Source organism: Lytechinus variegatus, chromosome 2 (assembly GCF_018143015.1).
Source record: "Lytechinus variegatus isolate NC3 chromosome 2, Lvar_3.0, whole genome shotgun sequence".
Classification (NCBI taxonomy): domain Eukaryota; kingdom Metazoa; phylum Echinodermata; class Echinoidea; order Temnopleuroida; family Toxopneustidae; genus Lytechinus; species Lytechinus variegatus.
This window is the reverse complement of record NC_054741.1, coordinates 11050082-11072940: the sequence shown is the minus strand read 5'-3', so window position 1 is coordinate 11072940 and position 22859 is coordinate 11050082. Positions and strand designations below refer to the sequence as shown.

The 22859-nt window shown below is 37.6% G+C and overlaps 2 protein-coding genes across 2 annotated transcripts; both read left to right on the top strand.

The window, feature by feature from the left end:
- The first annotated feature begins 2176 nt into the window (after positions 1–2176).
- Positions 2177–5306, top strand: LOC121409471 (monocarboxylate transporter 4-like). Its single transcript, XM_041601394.1, has 5 exons — positions 2177–2474; positions 3629–3769; positions 4140–4385; positions 4821–5108; positions 5302–5306. The coding sequence occupies exons 1-5, from the start codon at positions 2177–2179 to the stop codon at positions 5304–5306; spliced, it is 978 nt and encodes a 325-aa protein (XP_041457328.1).
- A 6589-nt stretch (positions 5307–11895) lies between these two features.
- On the top strand, positions 11896–22310 carry LOC121407308. The gene is made up of 8 exons (XM_041598296.1): positions 11896–12238; positions 17006–17279; positions 17681–17864; positions 18495–18627; positions 19044–19329; positions 19788–20002; positions 20680–20966; positions 21395–22310. Exons 2-8 carry the CDS (start codon positions 17018–17020, stop codon positions 22293–22295), a joined length of 2268 nt encoding a protein of 755 aa, XP_041454230.1. The 5' UTR covers positions 11896–12238; positions 17006–17017; the 3' UTR covers positions 22296–22310.
- Positions 22311–22859: the final 549 nt, after the last annotated feature.

Sequence of the window (22859 nt, the reverse complement as noted above, 5' to 3'; positions counted from 1 at the left end):
GCGTGCATGTAAAAAAAGTAATGTATCAGGATCGAATTTGATATGGGATCAAATGAAAGAGAGTATTAACCGGGAGTTAAGCTCTTACATGATTGGGATGCCATTGGGATTAGATTATATTTCAGGTGGGATTTTCCTTAAAGAAAAAAAGTAATATTCATGCCAAATGTATTCTATTGTTTGTAATTATACTTTCGAACATCGTTCCAGAAAGAAATAAAATGTCAAATCTATGATTTATATTACATTTTCTATCATGATATGCCACCACTGAACAAAAAGAATAATCTGAAATGTTTATGTTGAGAAGTAACTCGCACAAATATGAAATGTTATAGTCAAGTTTTTTTTATATTCAATTTGTCTAAAATATGATGACTTTGGGGGGAAAATGACACTATATTTTTCAGCTCCTAGGTGACAAGCGATGTGATGAAGGGGCATGACATAATTTTGTTTGATATCAAATTCGTCATGATAGCACATAAAATACAGTAAATAACGTTTGGCAAATGTCACTGGATGTATGTAAACTTCTGTCCTTAACTGTATATACTGAACCTAAAAAGTGTAATTTCAAGGGTTGGTGTATATTAATTTTGTAAAAATTTATGAATATCAAATTATGCATGTAATGCGCGAACTGAAATTTTGCAATGACTATGCCGAACAGGAAAAGGACATATTTTTAGAAGGCCTATTACAGAAATGCACGAGGAAACATATTTTACTGAAGATAATAATATGATAGAGTGAAGCGGGAGTTAATTTTGATTTTTTTTTCTGTAATTAGGAATGCAGGCTAGGGGCTACGGAATCAGGGGGCTATTGGGCTACATCTCATTTTTCGGTGAACGTGTACTATGGAAAAACTGAACAACCACAAAACATCACCTTTCATGAAAGGAATAATAATTTCCACTGACAACATCAGCTAATGCGTCTGATCTGATATGCCCGAACAACTTGACATTGATTCAGCGAAATTCCCTGACACGTAATTTGTGCGTGAGAACGCTTTCTTATGCACGCAATCATCCTATTTTTAGGGCCCTGGAAACGATTTTTAAGAGGGGTGACAGGGGCTGCGGAAGCGGGAGGGGGCTTAAGCCTCCCCCCCCCCCCCACACACACACACTTTTTATCAAAACCGTGTACAAAAACGAAAAAATTGCCATATTATGATTGTGATTTTTGCATGGTCAGAACCCCCACCCCCTCCACTTTGAAAACCGTTCCGTTGGTGATGATGTAAATTTGAAAAGCAATTAAAAAACAGGTTTTCTATTACAAATTGGAAGTCAAATGGTCCCGAAAAAATTTGAAGAGAAAAGAATTGTTTCACTACTTAGACATGGGCCTATATTTATAGGGGTTTTCTTTTTTCTTCCTCATTGAACACCAAGTAAAAATGATAATTGATGCGCTTCATCTATCGTTTTGATAATAGTTTGATGAAGAGCGTTATTGTCGGTTTATTTTGTACGGGCTCTTCAACCCAGCCCCGCCGCTGCATATAGGGACCGAGTATAGCTGTATACCACTTTCAAGTTTCAACTGTGAAACTGTATTTTTAACAAAAAAAAACAGTTAATTGGAACATATGGCCGTTGGCAGTAATATGTCCTGTGGGGAAAGGTCCCGGGGGAGCGGAGGGCAAGAAGCGTGAAATTCTGTTGAAAAGAAAGTGAGGGAGCAAAGCCGCCGAGCTTGTCATGGGGGCACTTCTATATTTTCGAAAGTGAAATTAAAATATTTCTTTTACAGTTTTGGGTGCATTCTCTGAACATTTTCGAAAATGAAAATTTACCCCCCCCCCTTACGTACGGCCATGTAACAGCGTACAATGAAAATGAAAGGTAGATGCCACTATTACAGAAGAGAGTGAGAGCGTGGCAAGATGAATTACCACTCTATGCTGTTACATAGGCCTACGTCCCCAGCTACCTCCAGTTTAATAATAGGTGTCATTTACATTAATTTACTTTCACCACCTCTACTTGTATGCCAGCAGCAGTCCCCTGTTGAACACCACGTTATCATATTGGGCCACCATAAGATTTGTCTTGTCAACGACGTGTGAATACCCTTTATAAGTGGGCGACTTTATAATCTAAATGCATTTGAGATTCAATTCATGAGCAGCCAATCTTGATTTCCATTGATCTGTTTGAAAATGGCATCATTACACATTGATGACGACAAGTTCGATCATGATTACAACGAGGACGATTCTGCTGGGGTAGACGAGAACGAAATAAAGGAAGAAACCAACCTAATCGACAAGGAGATTCGTGAAGGAGGCTGGGGTTGGGTCATCGTCTTTTGGGCGTTCTTCACAAAACTACTCTTCAGTGGAACTGTAAAAGTCTTTGGGGTTCTAATGCCGAATCTCGTGAATCATTTTGGAGGAACCTCCATCTCTAAACTCGGTCTCATTTTGGCTCTTTTCGGAACATTTTCTGATTTCACAGGTAGGCTTATGTATTACAGGGTTCTATGGAGACAGGTCTGGTCAGGAAAATATGACAGATATAATCCCGTAACTGCTTCAATATACATTCACAATATGTGAAGTATCTACCCCAAACCAACGCCCAGTTTTTGGTTGTACAAGGAACCATTTGAATACAGTCTATGGGGTTATCACCGATTTTTATTTTCGTTATACAACATATGGGTTTAAACACAATGAAGAACCCGATATAGTTTGTGTATAAATGACTGTAACCTTCAAAGGTTAATAAATTGCTTGTAAAACAAACTTAAAATTGTTCTAAAAGAATGTTTAGAACCCTTTTCTGCTTCTCTGATAAACCTAAACAGGTTTCAAATACGAGACAATAAAAAGTTTTAATCAGCTCCTATACTTTTTTAAAGAGCGTATAGGAAAAAGTACGGAAATAATCCTGGTCAGAGGACTATGATGATGAAGATGATGATGATGAGGAGGAGGATGATGATGACGATAATAAAACATAAAAGAAATAGTGAGTTGAGGACGTCATCAGTCCCCTCATTTGCATACTGACCAGAGTGTGCATATAACTGTTTTGTGAAATAAACTTTAAAATGTCATAACTTTATTTTATGTCAGACTTTAATGAAACTTTCAATGCTATGCGTGTTGGATTTTGCTCTGTTTAGTGACAACTTTTTGTTGGGGTGGACTTGTCCTTTAAGTAAAAAAATTGACATGCAAGCAAAAAGTTTTCACTACAAAATGAAGGTGATTTGGTAAAATTACTGCTGTTCAGCACACAGTACCTTCCAGATTTCCAGGGAGTGCTGTCCATGATAAATAACACACACAGCACCCCCGCTTCCCAGTGCCAGAACCCCCCCCCCCCCCAAGCTCATGCTTTGACTTCAAATGACAAAAAATGTTTTTTTTTGGGGGGGGGGGTTACACTCATATTTCAGTCATTTTGATGGATCAGATTTGCTCAAATCAACGGCGGATATTTTTTGTCAGTTAGTACTTTGAACCCAATTTCATCTCAACTGACAAAGTATGCAGTTTAACAACTAAAGCGTCATCTCTCAGAATCGTAAGTTGCCCTTTTTTAAAACCATCGATTGAAGATATTTCTTTTATTTAAACTTTTAATTTTTCTCTTTCCCAAAGGTTTTACCAGTGCTCCCCTTTGCAAGGTGTTTGGCGCACGATCCGTTGCAGTCGTCGGTGGTATCCTCTGTAGTAGTGGAGTAATACTAGCATCTTTCGTTACATCGTCAACTCAGCTGGCTGTCTGTTTAGCAGTAGCAGGTAAGATAGTTGGGCAAGTATACCGGGCATTGCATTGGGATATAATTTCTTTATATTTTAAGAGGTGGGATGGCCTGTAAAAACATCGCCAATAAAACAACTTCTAGTAAGAAAAACGATAATTTGTCATCACTAAATGATCAATATTGTTGTTTAAGTTGTGTGACTACATCCTTAAATACCGTCAACATGGAATTCAGAAGATAAAACCGTCAAAATCTTGCATTTGAAAGCAGCAAAATGATATGCACTGTACATGAGTACTAGAGTCAGCATGAAAATTGTGCTGTTAGCTTGCTGAAAAAAAAATATAGTCTAAATCTGCTGGTTTAAGGCGAAAGCCTTTCTTATATAATTTCATTTCTCTTAGGTTTCGGCTTTGGTTTTCCATTAGTACCGTCCCTCGAGCTGATAAGGTTGTCTTTCACCAAACGATTTGCAGTAGCCAATGGACTGATATATTCTGGGACTGGTATAGGCGTTGTGGTCTTTGCACCTCTTGGTCAAGTTCTCATAGACACTTACGGATGGCGGGGTACCTTCATGGTTCTTGGTGCTCTATGTCTCCACGTGGTGGTACACGGAGCCGTTTTAAGATCTCTTCCGAACAAACATGGTAATGAGGATGAAGCCAAGCCGGAGAAAACGGAGAAAGTTGCTCTTTCTGAACAAAAGGATAGAAACACCACGCATTTGAAAAACCTAAAGAAAAATAAGACACGTAATTTGCACAAGGACACAATTCCACTTTTAAATACTAGTACACACAACTTAAACCTATCACCGCTATCATTGTCTCCATTGCAACGAACTTCAGCAGAAGATGACGATGAACCAATCAGATCTAGATGTTGGAACACTTGCGGACATCATTTTCCATTTACGTTATTCAGAAATCCACTGCTCTACCTAGTCCTGATTTTACAGTTCTTTGCCCGTTTCACTTTAGTGGGATGGTTATTGTTCTTCATCCCTTATCTTCAAAGTAAAGGGATGACACCTCTTGTCGCAGCTTCCATTGCATCTGTATCTGGTATCTTTTCGACAATAGCTCGGGCAACTCACGGTTTGATCATCGATTTCGGGATTCTGACTTCTGAGAAACTCTATCTGATGGCGACATCGGCTTTGGCCCTCTCCTTGATGGTGTGCCCAATCCTTGACTCGCACGCTCAAAATATGGCGGCAGCGGCTCTGTATGGTGTGGGGAATGGGATCGTCCTGCCTCTCGGCACGGTTCTCTTGAAGCAATCTACAAACAGAGATGTTTTTCGCTCCTCTCTTAGTCTGTCGTATGGCATCAATAGTCTTGCTCGTTTGCTTGGCGGGTATACAATAGGTAGGTACGCATAATTTTGGGATTTGATCACAAATACTTTTACAATTAAAAAGCAGAGACGGTTTTTTTTTTGGTAGCCCTCACGTATAATTAGAAGTGAATAAACGTCATTAGTAAAAACATGGTTATAAGATGCTTCACACACTTGTAGTATGTCCTTATATTCAAAGTTTATTCATTGAAATCCTTACAGACTAGATGACTCAGGTTTGTTTTATACACCAGGGGTATGATATGATTTTTTTTTATTGTCACATATAGGCATACAAAGCTTGACCCCTTTAGTTTTCTTTTTCATTGTTCAAACCTGTTTAATATACGATTTGAATTTCATTGGGGATACTTTAGTCAACTATTTATTGCAGGGAACCCGCATTTACAAGGTTTGCTTTACAGTTGGTTCCCTTGTTTCATTTCTGTATAATATCTATATATATATATATATATATACAAATGCGACCAATCAATTAATCAAGTAGAACAATTGATATTATGTAGACAATACATTTTGGATATAATGATATTCCTATACAGAGAACATTATACAAATTGTAGTGCATGATGATTACTAGTGATAACAACGTGATGTAACAATACATTTATGATTTTTTTTTCTTCATATCTATATATTTTAAACACAGGAAGACTGTACATGATATATGGCACTTTCGATGTTGGATTTCTTCTAATGGGCAGCTTTCACGTTTTTACAGGCTTTGTCATCATCATCTACATGAACATAAAACAACGATACACCCCTTTAAATTCATAGAAGCAGTGGCGTACCTACGGGGGAACGTGCCCCCCCCCCCCACCCCTATCGGCTGCCCCTCCCCAAAAAAAAAAAAAAAAAAAAACGGGGAAAAGAGGGAGATAGAAAAAGAAACGTACTGGGAAACAAGAAATTATTGTCTATCTATATTATATTATGTTATGCTATATTATATATATTATATTATTTTAGATATTTTTTTTCATAACTTATGAAACATAATTTGCTTAGGGTCTATGTATTTATCATTCCTGGTGTCCGCATTGTCTGTTTCATGAGAGATATAATCATGTTGTATTAAAACATCCCGTTTTCAAGTAAATATATACAAAATATATTTCCTCGCACTTCGAGTTATCATTGTAGTGACATATGCTTTTTTCCAGGACACTTTAGTGATTGCCCCTTTTTACGGTCTGAATATGAAAGATTCCCATTCCGTGCTTACGTTCGCATTGATGGATTGGTGAGATATGTCTGCCCTTCATGAATTCCTTACAATTCCTCAAAACGTCCTTTATTTCTGATCTGAATATAAAAAAATCAGCTCGCGTTATAGGCGCTCTCATCATTTGGTTAGTAACACACGGGCTTACTGTATTCTTACATACAAACCTTAAATGCCTTCAGGTCCAATTTAAAAAAAAATCAGCTCGCGCTTCACGCTTGCAGTATTTGATTAGTGAGATATGCATCGAATTCATGACTACAATGACTACAAAAAAAGTGTGTGTTTAGGTGTTCTAATTCTAACAAAATCAGCAAGCGCTTGGCGCTCGCAGTAAATGAATATGGTGAGATGTGTATGCTCTTCATGAATTCTTTAAAAATAGTCCTTCAAATGTCTTTATTTGGGGTCAATATATACAAAGATTAATCCCCTTGTTACGGAGCCCGGCAATGGACATGTGAAAAATATTTTTTTTCTCATCAAAATGACTTAATAAAAAGTCTGAATTATATCAATAAAATGATCGAATATCTCATTTTAATGACATATTATCTCTTGAATAGACTCAATACCTCGTTTTAATGGTTTTAATACGCCTAATTATATCTTATTAAATTAACATATCTTATTTCAATGGTATGTTATCTCCTAACACGACTCAATATCTCGTTTTTAATGACTCTATTAGAATAACATAATAACTAATTTCAAAGACCTATCTCAATAAAATGGTATCATATCTCGTTTTAATGACATAATTACCTCATTTAAATGACAAATATTTTTCACATGTCCATTCCCAGGTTCCGTACCTTGTTCATAATCATGGATAATATCCCTGATGACCCAACTTATCTTACATGTGCAATTTTCTATGTAAAGGCCAGAGCAGAAAATGTTTGTACGTATATCATAAACTAATAAATTGCAGTATATTGCAATATAATATGTTTGAACGTCATTTAATGCTGCGATAGCTATGGAGCTGCTATGAAATAAAGTTATGTTTGCCTGAATAAATTGCACATTTTGACTCTATACTTATGTCATTTTCCCCCCAGTCCCACTTCCCCTGAAAATGTTCAATCTCCAAAAGATTTATGTTTAAATAAACTGTGGAAAGGCATTCAGGTATGCTACTACTACCACCACCACCACCACCACTACTACTACTACCACTATATACTTCTACTACTCCTATATACTACTACTACCGCTACCGAATTCCTACCCATGTAATAAGAATAGATCTATAAATTGTCTTTGTCTGATTTCAACAGTGTTTTAAACGTTTTGTAAATGTAAAAGATTTTCAAGAATCGTGTAAGCTTGAATAAACAAATAAACACTCTCTTCTGAAGATATCAGCCTCAAGACACTAACTTTCTCTCGGATGGATGTATTACCAAACGATCATTAGTGCATTCAACATTGTCATCTATTCGCATATATCGTATACTGCTCGCAACATTCTCCCAAAGATGTAAAAGAAGAGGAGCAAAAATATAAAAAATAAAATTATATTTTTATCAAGATTATGAATTTGAAAAGGTGCGGTAGGTGTGTAGTGCTTGTAATACAGTGGTCCTTTAAATGTCAAGGATTTATTCAAGAATCTGGAATCTGATGACAAAATAATGGTATATTGGAAGAGGGGAATAATGTAGATGCATTAAGTAAAGGTGTTTTGTCGATGGTGACCGTGATGGCGTTAAAGGCAGCGGCGGTGGTGAAGAAGACGACAGGGATAATGGTGCAGGTGGTGTGATGATTTTTCTCCTCAGATTTATAAATCCTGCTGTCAAATCAAATTGGTTCCCGACACGGCCCAAACTGTCCCATATCTGACCGTTCAAGCTGATTGTCAGCTCGAGACACAGGCTGGCACGTCGAATGGCCACACGACGTCAGGGTCTTGAATTTGGACCAGCTTTGGACCATTGTCTGATCACGCGGCTGAAATTGCACAATTAAGTCATCCATGACTTTTCACCCGCCTTGTCTTCCTGAAATGATGTGCAGCTGTTCAGGGTGTCGCAAGGGGCTTGTCGTGGAGTCACCTGACAAAAGCCCACCTTCAAAAACTGCCGAACTGGTTTCAGACTCTTGCCACAAACAATTGCAAAGCAAATCATAAATTTGTTTTTATAGAAGACGAGACTTGATTAAGAAACCCAGTTGTTAATATGTGAATAAAATTATATAAAGGTAATAAGTATATGAATAAATGAGTCCATCAATAACGGAAAGCTTAGCTTCGTACATCAGAAAGATCATGCAATCAGGATGCAGACTGGTCTTAAATGTTTCTATATAGGAGAGACAATGGGGGTGGACCAAAAATCTCTGTAAGCAACACTGTTAGAAAATTTATCCTTGAAATAAAAGAAGTTCTTGCGGCAGAGTCTTGAGAACACCTGTAATCTTACCAGATTGCATAATCTTACAGGAAATTGGAGTATGGAACCATACAAATTTCCCTAAAGAGAACACCGGGCATGGTGGCTCAGCGGTAGAGCGTCCGCCTCATGAACGGGAGGTCGTGGGTTCGATCCTCGGCCAAGTCATACCAAAGACTTATAAAAATGGGACCTTCTGCCTTCTTGCTAGGCGCTCAGCATTTAGATAGGAGAAGGGTAATAATGACATGTTATGTTATGCAGGGCCCGCTGGTAGAGCAGTTTCCTAACTGAAGTGGCTACCCTGGGTAAATAAAAATAAAATAAAAATAAAAAAAATATAAAAAACACACTTTTTTCCCTTTTTTAAACAGACCTGTTCTGTTAAATTGCAGAAAAATTCCTGTTTTATAAATTTACAGAATGATTCTGTTGTTGCTTTCTGCAAATCTTTTTGTTTTCTGTAAAATCAGGGGGTTTATTAACAGTGAAGGGAGCGGAGCATCCAACCTAATCATGATGGCGCTTTGATTTTTCAATTAGAAAACGCGGCATCTGATATAAGTTTGTTTACAAATGAAAATGGAAATACAAATCAATTGAATAATGAAAAGAAGTTTGCAAAATTCGGGAGAATTTTATTGTATCGTTTGACTCTGCTAATTTTTATTACGAAATGAATAAATAAATTTTCAGATAGTTCGTGAATCTTTAAATCGAGGAGAGAGGGCGACATTTTAAAGTGTCCCAAAATAAAATCAAGGTTAGGATTGTCATTAGAAATTTTTTTTTTGCTATAGGGTCATTTCCAAACCAAGGAGTTCTCGAGCTGTGATGATGGCGACGAAGAAAATAAAAACAGAGAATGTAAAAAAATAACATGTACAGTTGAGTTGACCGTACATATTTGCCTTTCTAATAATATATCGTAAACATTATACCAAACACATCAAGTAATAAAACCGTACCATTCATGTAAAAGTCAAATAGAATTGTCCCTATCTCATTTTTAGTACTTTGTTTAATATTTATATTATATACTTGACAATAATGATGATGATCATCATCATCATCATAATGATGATGGAGATAATTACAACGCAGTGATTATAATTGTGATTATAATTATTATGACGACGACGATGATGATGATGATGGTGATGATAACGGAATGATGATTATGATGGCGGTGGTGGTGGTGATGATGATGATGGTGATGGCGATGATGATGATGACGACGATATGATCATGATGATGACGCGGTAGTGATGGTGGTGGTGGTGGTGATGATGATGACGACGATATGATCATGATGATGACGCGGTAGTAATGGTGGTGGTGGTGGTGGTGGTGATGGTGGTGTCGACGATGGTGCGAGGGGGTTACGGTAACGATTTGTCCCAAGTCAGCTGTCCGTATGGTTCATCTTCCCAAGTACAGGTGTTTTTAAAGGGTTTATTCTACAATCGTTAACTCTATCTCCAGTATACAAAATTAATACATATATCATTGATCCAACATAATTATGAAAATTACGGGACCCAATATGCTTCCTTGTGGAACGCTGCATGTAAACTGAAAAACCTTTTGCATGTAAACAACTTGATGAAGAAAGTATTTCATGATTACTTTATCGAATTATTTTTAAGGTTTAGAAGAACCCCCTCCCCCCCCCAAAAAAAAAAAAGAGTCAAGTTTGAAGTGACAGGTTAAATTTAAATCATAAATATGTACAATTATAAGATTTAAAGCAGGGGCCTCGGGACACACACGGCATGCACACATTTTTTCCAAAGCCTGTACAAAAACTTTAAAATCACCGTCTGATTGTGATTTTTTTTTGCATGGTCAGCCCTCACCTTATTCGCCACCCCTCCCCCCTTTTTTTTTCTAAATCGTGCACAGCTCCCGAGAACCCAGTCAAGTCTGATAGTCGAAGCAGGATGTTCATTTATTAAAAAAAAAACAGTAATTCGGAAAAATGTGGTCGTATACCTATAAAGAATTAAGAGTGTAGAACAAGTTCAATTAATCGATATTTCCTGCATTTTGAAATAAATTACATATACTAAATTTACAAACTTAATATCAGGGGAAGATGTTTCATCAGTGAAATTTACGAATGTACTACCATTATGCACCATTCCAACTACATATAGGGATAAGAGAAACTCTGACCCTAACTAGTACATTAGATTCTCGGTTAGGATCTAGAAATCCTCAGAAGCTATTGGCTGTGATGTTCAGCCTTGTTTATTTTGTTGATGTTTAACATATCAGCCGCGCAAAAACAATGATTAATTCATTTTAATATTATTAGCAATATTGTACATCATCTTGGAATATTTGATTTTATTTTTACTGTTTAGCAGTTATCATAGGGTCCACTTTCCAATTGAACCATTATTTATGTAAAAAAATACAGTATAAATTCTAGTCGTTTTAAAGAGATCCTGAAAAAAAATTAAGTCGAAAGACTTATGGTTCTAGTATATAGAATCCTATTGCTTTGAGCATATGTTTCTATATGGTCACTTCTAGTCTCTTTTGGGTGAACTTTGTCTTCAATTAAAGGAATTCGATGGTTTCATCTCCAACTGTTATACTTGTGTCTGCGGAATAAATGAAACCCTGATGAAAATACACCTGAAAATCATTCAAAAGTTTTAAGATGAAACATAAGACCATCCCAATTTCAGTCCATTTGTTACAATTATCATCACCAGCTAAAAAAAAATATTATATAGCCCCTGATGTTTTTTTCTTTCGGTCATAGCCGAAAGTTTCACTGTTTTCCTTCCTGTATAATGTTTTTTTTTTCTTTTTCATATAAACAATAAATGACAGGCAGCTTTCTAATTAAAGATAACGGATTGCTCAAGATCCCGTTCCTGGATGTCCCAGTAGAAAGCCCTCAGTGCCAAATAAACAGAAGAAGTCGTACGTCATCATATCACTTAACAGAACGAAAATATATCTTTTATTCTTCTTTTTACAAATCGATACTGCACGATCTACTCCAAACATATACTACACCCACTTAGATCCTCCCCGTGTTCTATTGATTCACTGTCTAACTGTTTAGCAACGTGCTATTGTATTTTCCTTCTACTCGAGCTCCGCGGGGGAATTGTCGGGGTTATAGTTTGAAGATTTTATATTTGCTCGCTCGCAGTCTGTGTAATGTCAGCTCACCCATTGTTGAACTCTTATAATACGCGCCTGTATTTTGGTTGTCTGAAGTGTGTGGGCCCATTCACCGAGCTGTACAATAAATATTTCCTATTTGCAGTAGACCATCGTTATGGGAACCTAACGTGTTGAGTTGAACTTGTTATAATGTTCGTAATGTTCGTAACGAGGTGAAAAGGCTTGTTGAGTACCATGATTCTTAATACAAGGTAACAATAAGGAAATGAAATAATGTGAGATTTGTGTCTCCGACAGTTCGTGACAGCATATCGCTTCACGTTGCCAAGCACTACCTGTCTACCGGATCGCCCAACAGGTCAGTATCGGATTATAACTCAGTTATACTAATCCTATAGGCCTAAATTCAACTAAACGTTGCCAGTATTCATATATCTAGCCCTTAGCAGTTTACTGTGTTAGGGAATATTAATATATTTTGTTAAGACTTTAAACTGGAAAACAATTAATAACATTAGTTGTCCGATATATAGACATTACAAAGAAACAAGATTAAAATTTTTGTTTTTTTAATAACAGAGCTAAATTAAACTAAAAAGCATGCATGTAAATTATTAAAATTATTTCAGATGTCCTTTCATATTTTACGTCTCTCTTTTTTTCTCCTCACCCTTTTCCCCCTCCCCAGCTACCGTCCTACTCTCGTCCTTCTCCCCAAGCTTCTACTTGGTCGTCATTCTTTTATTTTGCTTTTTTTTCTTCTTCTTTCTCCTCCTGGCTTCTCCTCCTCTTTGTCTTATTTTCTCTTTTTACTTTTTCTTCAATATTTCTTTCTTTGTTATTCTCTCTTCACACTCTCTTAAATTTAGTATCTGTGTCAATACGTGTGCTTCCCTTTCTCTTTCTATACATGCCCTCCGTCTATATAATCATTCTTGTATCATTTTAGTGTTGTGCTTTTTCATTGGTCGACTCTTTTTACCTAATTATAATGTTCTCTGTTTATTCATTATTTTCATCATTATTTTTGTATGTTAATTTGTCATGATGATATTATGTACTATGGTGTTTGTTGATATTGACCTCTGCATATGCAGCTCTGCCTGGAATAATATCTCTAACCCCTTTTTACCTACTCTTCGTTTTGGTCAATGAATTTTTGTTGCTCAGTATTATTTTCACGAATCTGCACGTTACACGTGAATATTTGATACAAATGTTTACTTTTCTATTAACCGTTTCAAATACAGTGTTTGTAGAATAAAACTAGGTTCGAATTATTACTTTACAAACATTTAATTAACAACAACAAATCAATGTATAAAGGCTCCAGTGCATTCTACATACTCAATTTGTTATCATGCACTATTCTTTCACGATCTGTGATCCAACTTGATAAGAACAGTAAAACTCCGGCTAGTTTATCGATCACGCCACCCATCGTCTTATTATTTCTACTCTTTCATTTCATGATAATATCTTCCCAGCTCATTGAACTTTGATTTCAATTTATTGAACCCATGGATTAATTTAGACAATATCTAAATCAACATCAAATCCTAACAACGCGTATGTGATGCTTGAACTATAATTGTGAACAAGTCGTCACCAGGGTGCGGCATGCAGGCCTACGCTGTAAAAACTGCGGTGTTAAAACTGACACCAATTGGCGTTAATAGAGGACCACACCCTGAGGTGTTAAAATTACACCCTGGAGATTAACATAACACTAAAGAGTGTAAATGTAACAACAAAAGGTGTTGTAATAACACCTATAGATGTAAAACTAACACCACCAATTTAACACCGGTGTAAAATAACTGGTGTGGTCCTCTATGTACACCGGTTAACACCACAGTTTTTGCTGTGTAGGGATCTCCCCCTTCCCCGAAGATCGTAGAAATGATGACAAAGGAGAGGGAAAGAAACATGATAATTGAACAGCCATTGTTTTATCCACTGTTGATGATGTCAATAAAGTATGACAGTTCTCTTCGTATGCATGGTTTAAATAATATGACAAATACCGATGAGATAATATTCCGGGGAGAATATCAAATGACGAGTTTCGATTCAAAGCACACTCCGCACACTATACCAACTAAGAAAAAATCAACCGACCACTCTACGAAGACTACTTACCCTGGTGGAGAGTGAAATATACTATGATAAAATCAGATAGGCTTGTGCGATCGCCCCTCCCCCACAATGAATATATGGGGGACATATTGCTTTGCCACCCTCAGTAATTTTGACAACCTGGGCTCCGTAACACAAAGATTAGCGATCAATCGCTAAATTAACTGACCAATCAGTATCAATGTTACACGCGCATTAGGCTTAAAATACTGACCAGAGACCAATCAGTGCGGTTCTTTCATATTTGCAATTCATCGCTAATCTTTGTGTTACGGAGCCCTGGAAATAGTATAAAATGGAGTCCAAATGCATTAAAACATTGGAAGGCACTTCCATATATTAAACTTATTGGCATAAAATACTATTAACCATAACAAAAATGTCAATTTTTCGGCATGCTTCGCACTCAAAGTTCTCTCCCCAACGGGCCCCCCCCCCCTCCCCCCCCCCCCGTTCCACTTTCCATCCGAAACATGGATGATTTGGCTTTCCCAGGAATTAAATCATAACAGTTTTAGAATCTTGTACAAGCCGACTACATGGGATCTAGATTTTTTTTCTCTGATTTACCTTTTTTCTTCCATTTGTTCGTCATTTGCTTTTTTTTTTACATTACTTTACTTCAATTAACTAACATAATACAAATTGTCCCAACTATTGGCAAGCTTTTTTGTACCGCTGACATAATTCAAAATCTGTAATCTTAAAAGAAATCTTCAACTCGCTATCGCAATAAATAAACAAAATTAATCACTTGGTATCTTGTATCGTTCCATAAAACACGGTCAGTTTGATGTACTTTGTGTGGTAATTATATGGTTTGTTGATTGCTAATGATATAATAGTTCAAGGAGTCATTGTTTTTTTTACCTAACGTACCAGAGTAAACTTACATCAATCAAATGAAATCTTCTCCCAGAATTTACAAATGGGGACTAGCACACTCGCTTGGGTTTACACTTCGTAATTCCAAAGGTTCGTAATTCCGAAACACGTAAATTGCGTATACCTCGATGTTCGTGAATTTGAAAATGTAATAGGGTTCGTTAATCCGAAAACAAAATAAGGTTCGGTGTTCCGAAGGTTCGTTAGTCCGAAAACGTAATGATTAACGAACCTTATTTCGTTTTCGGACTAACGAACCTTCGGAATTACGAACCTTCGGAAATAAGAACCTTCGGAATAACGAACCTTCGGAATATGCGAACCTTCGTAATAACGAAGCTTCGGAATTACGAATGTATGCGCTCGCTTGTATCACGAAATAATACCCAATGGCAACATCCATGACACTGTGACTTATTTAGAAATATTTGTATATATTGTGAAATATATACTTTTACCAGATTAAACAAAGGTGTTTTTAAATATCTAAATATGTTAAACTGTAACACAAAAATCGACCATGTGTTGATTTCTCATGAAAGTTTAATGATCTGGGGACCGTTTCATAAAAGTTTTTGCCTCAGAACCAATCAAAACCAAGGATTACACTGAAATGGTCAGCACAAACAAATTAGTGCTGACAACTTTCATGAAACATATGCACCCTAAAATTACTACCTAAAATTGTTTGACACAAATGGACACTGACAAGTCTGTAAAATGTGTTATAGAATGTGATGGGCTGGACTTTGAAGTTGTCATGAGATAAGATCTTACTTTTATTTGATAATATATTAATGTTTGTCGACCTAGATCACATTTAAAGTTAATTTTTGTATAATGCAAGCCAAAAGAGCTCAGAAATATCATTCCAATGTGGTAATGATGAAGCGCTATATGAATCACTACCGTTTGTTTACATGGTTACCTGCCATTGGTTTTTCTGATTATCGTGTCTATGATTTAGTCTGGTAGACTGAAAAATATCAAAAATATACTGAGAAGTAAACAAAACTTGAATTTCTGTAAGATAAAATAAATAATCAATAGCGCTCTCGTCTGTTTTAATATGAAAGGTGCCAACACAAACTACCATTTTTTAAACAAACAGGGAGAACACAACGTACATGTATCATGTCTCTAGTATTATGCACAACCGAATTCTGTACATGATTGACATGTTTTTATCTTTTTTTGATTAGGATGATCAACATAATCACGAATTCGTTAGTTTCATATTGACATCATTCAGATCCTGAATGGGGGAAATAAATCAATATCCCCATTCCATTTCTTCTTTGAATAAAAGCACGATTTAAAAAGTGAATACCACCTGACAAGATCCAATCAATATCAATCGGCCTTGTTTCAATGTTTGAGGTTTACTGGGTTTGGTGTCTATAATGCTGACCTTGCCTTCATCAATGGTATCTATAATTGGACTCAAGTGACAATCAAAAGATGTACATGAAATGTGGTTTCTTCTGCCAGCGCCTATATCATCTTGTGAAATAGGTCACTGTCATCTCCAGCAACCGCATGTGTTGGGAGAAGAGATCAGCTGGCCACGTCTCCGATCCTGTAGGTCTATTTGATGCTGTGAAGTCTTGTGCTCGCGAGTCTGTCGTCATGGTCGTGGAATTATACCGGGAGTTATAATCCTGTTCATTCAAAGTATCATTCTCTATTTGATTCAAAGATAAATATACAGATACTGTCCAAAATTAATTTTGTTTTTGGAATAGAAAGAGCTATTTCTAAGCAGCATCTTTCATCCATAATTTTACTTGATTATCACTCTGAATACACTGTGACCTGTTCTGTAGTTTACCAGCAATCATAAAGGCCTACACACTAATGAAGACGTTAAGAGTCTTGACGGTGAAAGTACGATTCAGCAACAACTGTGAAACTCTTTAGAATAATGATTGTCTCGCTTTATGCACAGGCTATTCGTCTATTACCTAAGTCTATCGCGGACTGAGAACATTACAGATTTATATATATAGACCTACTCAAAAATGTTATATTGGTTTGCAGTTCGAGATATATACATGTACCACCAGGCAAATTGACTTATTTTATTCTTTGGATCTTGCAGAGTGTCCACAACATGCCTCACATGGTACCCACAACGCACAAGGTTGGCGTTCGGGATGGCAGCGGTAGGTTCGTTGACACGTTCGACCTGATGCTGCAATTGCCATGGGGAGCTCTCACCACCGTCGTCGTCCACCACGACATGACCATCCACCAGCTGAAATCCGCCATCGAGTTTTTGGTCGGGCTTCCGTCTGATCTACTGACACTGGGCTACAAGCGCCACGCCTCCCTTGTCGACAATCTAACTCTTCGGGAGATGAGATTGATACCAGGTATACGAGAGTGCAGTATGTGGTTCTTTTTTTTGTGCGTTTAAGAATTAGATATCACGTTAAATCTCAAAATGGTTAATGCGATTTGCTTTGCATTTTGTTGTTTTCTTGTTGTTTTGTAGTTGGTATTGGTGGCATATTGTTTGAAGATTGGTGCCACAAGTAGGTGTAGATTTAGTATCAGCATTAGTAGCAGCAGCACTAGTAGTTGATGGTGTCGTTTATGTTGTGTTAGTAGTGATGTGGTGGTGGCGGAGATGTGGTTAGGATAGTAGCAGTATCGTTATAACAAAAACATAATCACTATTATAACCATTTTCGTCACCCGAGGAAAACACTTGAGTCTGTGTAACCCTTATTCCAAATTTTACTGTTCATGTTATGTTACTGATTATTTACAGGGGATCGCGTCAATGTCATTCTCGAATATGGATTCGAAGAGCTTGTGTCTGGGGCTGTTTCTGGCAACACTCAGTTAATCATCAACGATATCAAGAGGCACTGGAACGAGGACGATGTCGACAGAAGGCGCATGGTCGTCATGTTCATCGCAGCACATCGAGGATTTCATTATCTTATTGATAAGTATGTACTCCAGTAACTCCTTTTTATGCAATCACGCTGATAAACACGCTCGTGTCGTTTCCACCTGACTCCACCAGAATTATAATTTCGACGAACTATAGACATTGTGACTCTGGAGCTGTCAAATTTGCCTAAACAATTTTCAAAGAAAGGCAAAAATTTGCCGAAAAATTCTCAAGTAATGTGATATAGGATATGCTCAACCTAAGGTTTCCGAAAAGTTTGAAGATCACAATTGCGAGAGCCTTAAGAATATTTCCTTAAGTAATTGAGGGAGAGGGGAGTGAACAAATATTTCGTTATATTTTTTTTAGGTTTCACCCAAACTTTGCTAGTTAATCTTCAGAAAGTAACACGAGTTTTGCAGTGTATGCAAAATGAACTGAAAGTTTACACAATGAAGAAAGACGCAGTAATCATCGACAAATAGGACAATAACATTTGCTTATCAAAGACAGCTATAATATTTTTCTATTGACAGATACATTGAATTTCTTTCACAGTTATACATAATTATGATAAACATGAATTAGGTCGAAAATATAACAAGATATAATACCACGTACAGTGACACAATTGTATTGCTGTGTCACATTGTCTTTGTAATTTCATTACGATTTTGATTTACAGGATGTTAGATGATGGAGCTCATCCGGACTCAATAACACCTGCTGGTCGAACACCTCTTCACATCGCCTGTGCCATGGGGAACGGTGGATGTATAGATACCCTCCTGCAACACGGAGCTAACACTACACTGAAGGTATGTCATATTGTTGGCAGGTGCGACGCTCGGAATTTTAAGGGTGTACTGAGACGACCTGATATGGTGACTTTGTTTTCATACTAATAAAAGGGGTTGCACGTGGTTACACGACCCATTACAAATTTTTCAATACTCTTATTTAATTCTCCCCCTTTCTATTATTCTTCTTCCCTACTTCCCCTGTCTTTCGAGCAATTTGTATTAAAAATGACAAGTGGCACACCCGAACTGGGACCCGAACAAGAAATGCCAAATGCCCCCACAAAATGTTTGGATATCATTTTGTTATGATGATGTTTTCAAAGCGTGAAGGTCATAATTCAAGGTTAGAAAACAACAAATACCATTCATGGTGACTAAAGAGCGTTTACGACCACCTCGTTTATTATTTCTCATTGCATAAAACTTTTCAGGATGCGAACAACAAGACTCCAGCTCAGCTTGCCTTCAGTTGCGGGCAGCAGGAGGCCGAACGTCGGATGGTCTTGTATGACAGGGCTCGATCCCGTCAAACCAGACGGCTCAGTAAACACGATGATTGGTTACTTACCTTACCAAAGAGCAGTCCGCCGCCATCTACCGCTTCGACCTCCTCTTCATCATCGTGGTCTCGGTCACCAAGGTTTCCGGTCTCACGTCTAGCGAGAAGCGTCACACCAACACTGGCTTTGCAGGAGTTATCTCTTTCCCCGGCACCTGGTAAAAGCGTCTATTATTATTGTCACTGGCCTTTATTTTGTTTTGGGTTTTTGTCCCCAGAAATTCGTGAGGCATGCATTGTGTTTTGGTGTAATGAAATTGACGCACCTACAAATACAAGATAAACAGAAAAACAAGCAATCACGATATCATTTATGAAAATAATTGATATGTGAATAAAGCTTTCTCATTTTGATAAAAATTGAATTAACATACTTCAAAGATGCATCATTACAATGATCATCTTAGAACCACCTTTTGCCGTCCTCATGTTCAAATCGGACTTGTCAGGGGCAATCGATAGCATAAACGGAGAGAGAGAGCTAAGGAGACTGGTGGAGAGAGAGAGGGGGGGGAGGGGGATACAGATAAAGAGAAAATGGAAAAGGAGCTAAACCTACTTCAGAATCTTAATCCTCTACTGAGGTCCTCATCGACATATTTTATGCTACACACAGGTCCGGAGCTGATGGTCAAGTCCTTGAGTGGAGCGGTGAAGACGAAGAAAGCACTGAACAGGTTTTCTGTTCGGAGGCTAACTCAAGCCGACCTTGACGGGATGAGCCAGAGCAGTGAGGGTAGCGTCGATTCGGAACCTGCCAAAGAAGAAGATCTTCCCACCTTCGATGATCAAGAGTCTGGAAATGATGGGGAAGAGAATGAGGTTAATGTGGTAAGCTTCCCCAAAAGATAGACCAATCTTGACCATCTGCAATAAGATCAGGGGAGAGTCTTACGATAGTTCATCTTACAAAAGCTGTTTCATCCGACAGTTATCACAGTAACAACCAGACACTTGTGCCTCGCAGCCAGTTATAACATAGGAAAATTTGTAAGATCTGACATGTCGGATGATAAATGTTACTGAAACTCTCCCAAATTTGATATTGCATTTAGAAATCGATCTGTATGTCTATTATCTTTCTTTTGTAATGTCGGAAGGTATCCACTTCCAGAAGAAAACAGTATTGCGACGCTACCCCATGCTTGTGTGTTCTTGGTAATGACAGGAAGTCGTCACGTCATTGAATTATATTTCATACATTTACTTCATTTTTAGTTTCATGAAAACAAGGTAGAACTGTCAGTTACCAATCTGTTCTAACAACTCCCCTAATAGTATAAGCCTTCACCGATGGGATTTATTTTTTCTCAAGATATATATAAAACAAATGTTTTAGATCGATGTTACATGTGCAAATATTTTGGGGCCAATGCATTTTCACTTGAATAATCTCGATAAAGCGTGAAGAATTTTTAAAAGTTCCTTTTAATATCTTACCTGTAGTTCCAAGTTACGACAGGGCAAATATACTTTGAATTGTGTTTTCAACTGTGGTTTATTTAAAGACAATAGATACCATACCAATATCCAGTCCAGATGACACATCTTCTACAGTCACCTTGCAGTCGCCTTCGCCACGACCACCAGCGATGCCGCCCGCCATACGACCACCACATCTTCTTCCATCGAGGACTACAGCCTGGCAACAGGAAACGCGGAAAGTCCGCTTCAATGACTCAACAAAAGACGCCAGTGTTATCCAAAATGACCGGCCAAGGGCACGTTCTGCTCCAGCCAGGAGATCAGTCAATATGTCGTCTGTGGTATTGGGATCAGATACAACACATCAAAGGTAATATCAAACTAAATGAAAGGGTCATGCTGATAAAACAATTCAAAGTGATCATGTAAATATGTAGGCCATGATATAGTTGCATTCATATTAAAGTATAAATTAATCAATCTACCTATAGGCATTACAACAAGATAAACTAAAAATAAACTACTGCTATATAAGTGAATGAGAAACGATGTGCTTATAGATTTTGTAATGTTTTTTATTAGATTAGCCATGACTTTTGTTATTTTCACAATATGTTATCAACATGTGTCATTCGAAGTTCACATACTTTTTTTCATCAGATAAACATTATTTTAAATAAGAAAATGTTTAGATCTTTGAAATGTAACGTCTTACTTTTCAATGTTGTATAGCTTAAGTAAGTCATTAGCATTTCGTCTATTTGATGTTAGGTTAAAAAATTCTCATATTTTTGGCAGCCCTGACACTGGACCGGATTCCCCATCACGCGTCAACAGCAGCGGAGACCATCAGCATCTATCTAACCTTAGCAATGGAATTCAGTGCAATAAACCTATCGCCCCTCCTCGCAACAAACCACGAGCATCATCTGCTAGACTCCGAAGCCCACGTTACAACCCCCGATACCCTGATGACCGTTACGGTCGGGACGAAATATTGGACATTAGAAAGGTTAAAGACATCCAGGCATCCTTGGAGGTAAGCGTCGGTCTCCGTGAGACTACCGATCAACCATTTTTGTCAAACGGTCGCAGAAAAGCCACGCCAGAAGAGAATGACGAAGCCTTCGTTGATTGGTTGGAAGGGAAAGTACAAGGTGCCAAGGATAGGAAGCTGTTGAACAATGTCCAGAAGATGTTGGATGAAGCATTTGGTAGAGCTGACGAGGAGATTAAAAGACAGGAAGAGAAGCGACCCAAGATAACGGGCCAATCGTATGAGGACTGGAAGAAACAGAAAGATGAAGAGGTACGGAACAAGCGGAAGGCGGCATTGGAGAAGCAACGACAAAAGGAAGAGGCGCGCAGACTCCAAGCATCCACTGATGCTGAGAATGAACTTCTCATAAAGGCTTGGATCGCCCGCAAGACTGAAATGGAGAGGAAGAAAAAGCTTAGCGAAGTGAAGGAAAAGAAAGAAAAACAGAAAAGAATGACCGAAAAACAGATCGCCGCAGAGAGTGCCTTCACCAAGTGGAGACTCAACAAGGAATGGGAGGAACTGGTCAGGTTAAGAGAAGGGAAAGAATTTTTTGATCCGGCTTTGAAGGCCACGAGAGTGAGCGTTAAACGATCAGCAAGGAAACGAATGCAATCTGCAGGTCGGAGTAACACGACAAACCTGAAATATGGATCGTAGACATGATTTCGCTTATTAATGGTAGATCCAGTTTTGGGCAATCGGACTTTAAACCTTGCCAAATTTTATTTCACCCCGCATTGCCTTTCGTGAAGTGTTGCAGTTGAAATGTATTTCTATATTCTATAATTTTGATGTATATTTCCGTCCAGATAATCCATTCCATTTCGATGCAATAATGTAGATACATTTTAATCACACTGATGCTATTTAACAAACGTTTAAAACGGTATATTGAAATTTATTATTCATCGATCTTCGTCAAAAGTTTACAAATCAATGTCTGATATTTTGTATTTGACTGTTTGATGGCGTTTGATATATCAAATCATGGCTTTAACCCTATCTAGGCCGGGGTATTTTGGGAGTTCATATGGCCGGGGGGCCTCCCAGGCCCCCCCCCCCAAGATCTCGGCGCTAATTTATGCGTAATTAGTATGCGAAATCATACTTTTTCCTCTAACTCCCTAAATAAAGCTCAAAATGTACTAATTTTTGGTTAAGAAACTCTTTGTGGTATTCTTAGCAAGTGTACATGAAAAAAATTGCGATATCAAATCATTT

What these genes read in the sequence shown, in the direction of transcription:
- LOC121409471 (XM_041601394.1), top strand. Translation starts at nt 2,177, where the DNA reads ATGGCATCATTACACATTGATGACGACAAGTTCGATCATGATTACAAC. An exon ending in AACATTTTCTGATTTCACAG is followed by an intron (nt 2,475 to 3,628) that starts GTAGGCTTATGT and finishes TCTTTCCCAAAG; the next exon opens with GTTTTACCAGTGCTCCCCTT. An exon ending in ATCTCTTCCGAACAAACATG is followed by an intron (nt 4,386 to 4,820) that starts GTAATGAGGATG and finishes TTTCGACAATAG; the next exon opens with CTCGGGCAACTCACGGTTTG.
- LOC121407308 (XM_041598296.1), top strand. Translation starts at nt 17,018, where the DNA reads ATGCCTCACATGGTACCCACAACGCACAAGGTTGGCGTTCGGGATGGC. An exon ending in TTTCATTATCTTATTGATAA is followed by an intron (nt 17,865 to 18,494) that starts GTATGTACTCCA and finishes TTTGATTTACAG; the next exon opens with GATGTTAGATGATGGAGCTC. An exon ending in ATCTCTTTCCCCGGCACCTG is followed by an intron (nt 19,330 to 19,787) that starts GTAAAAGCGTCT and finishes TGCTACACACAG; the next exon opens with GTCCGGAGCTGATGGTCAAG.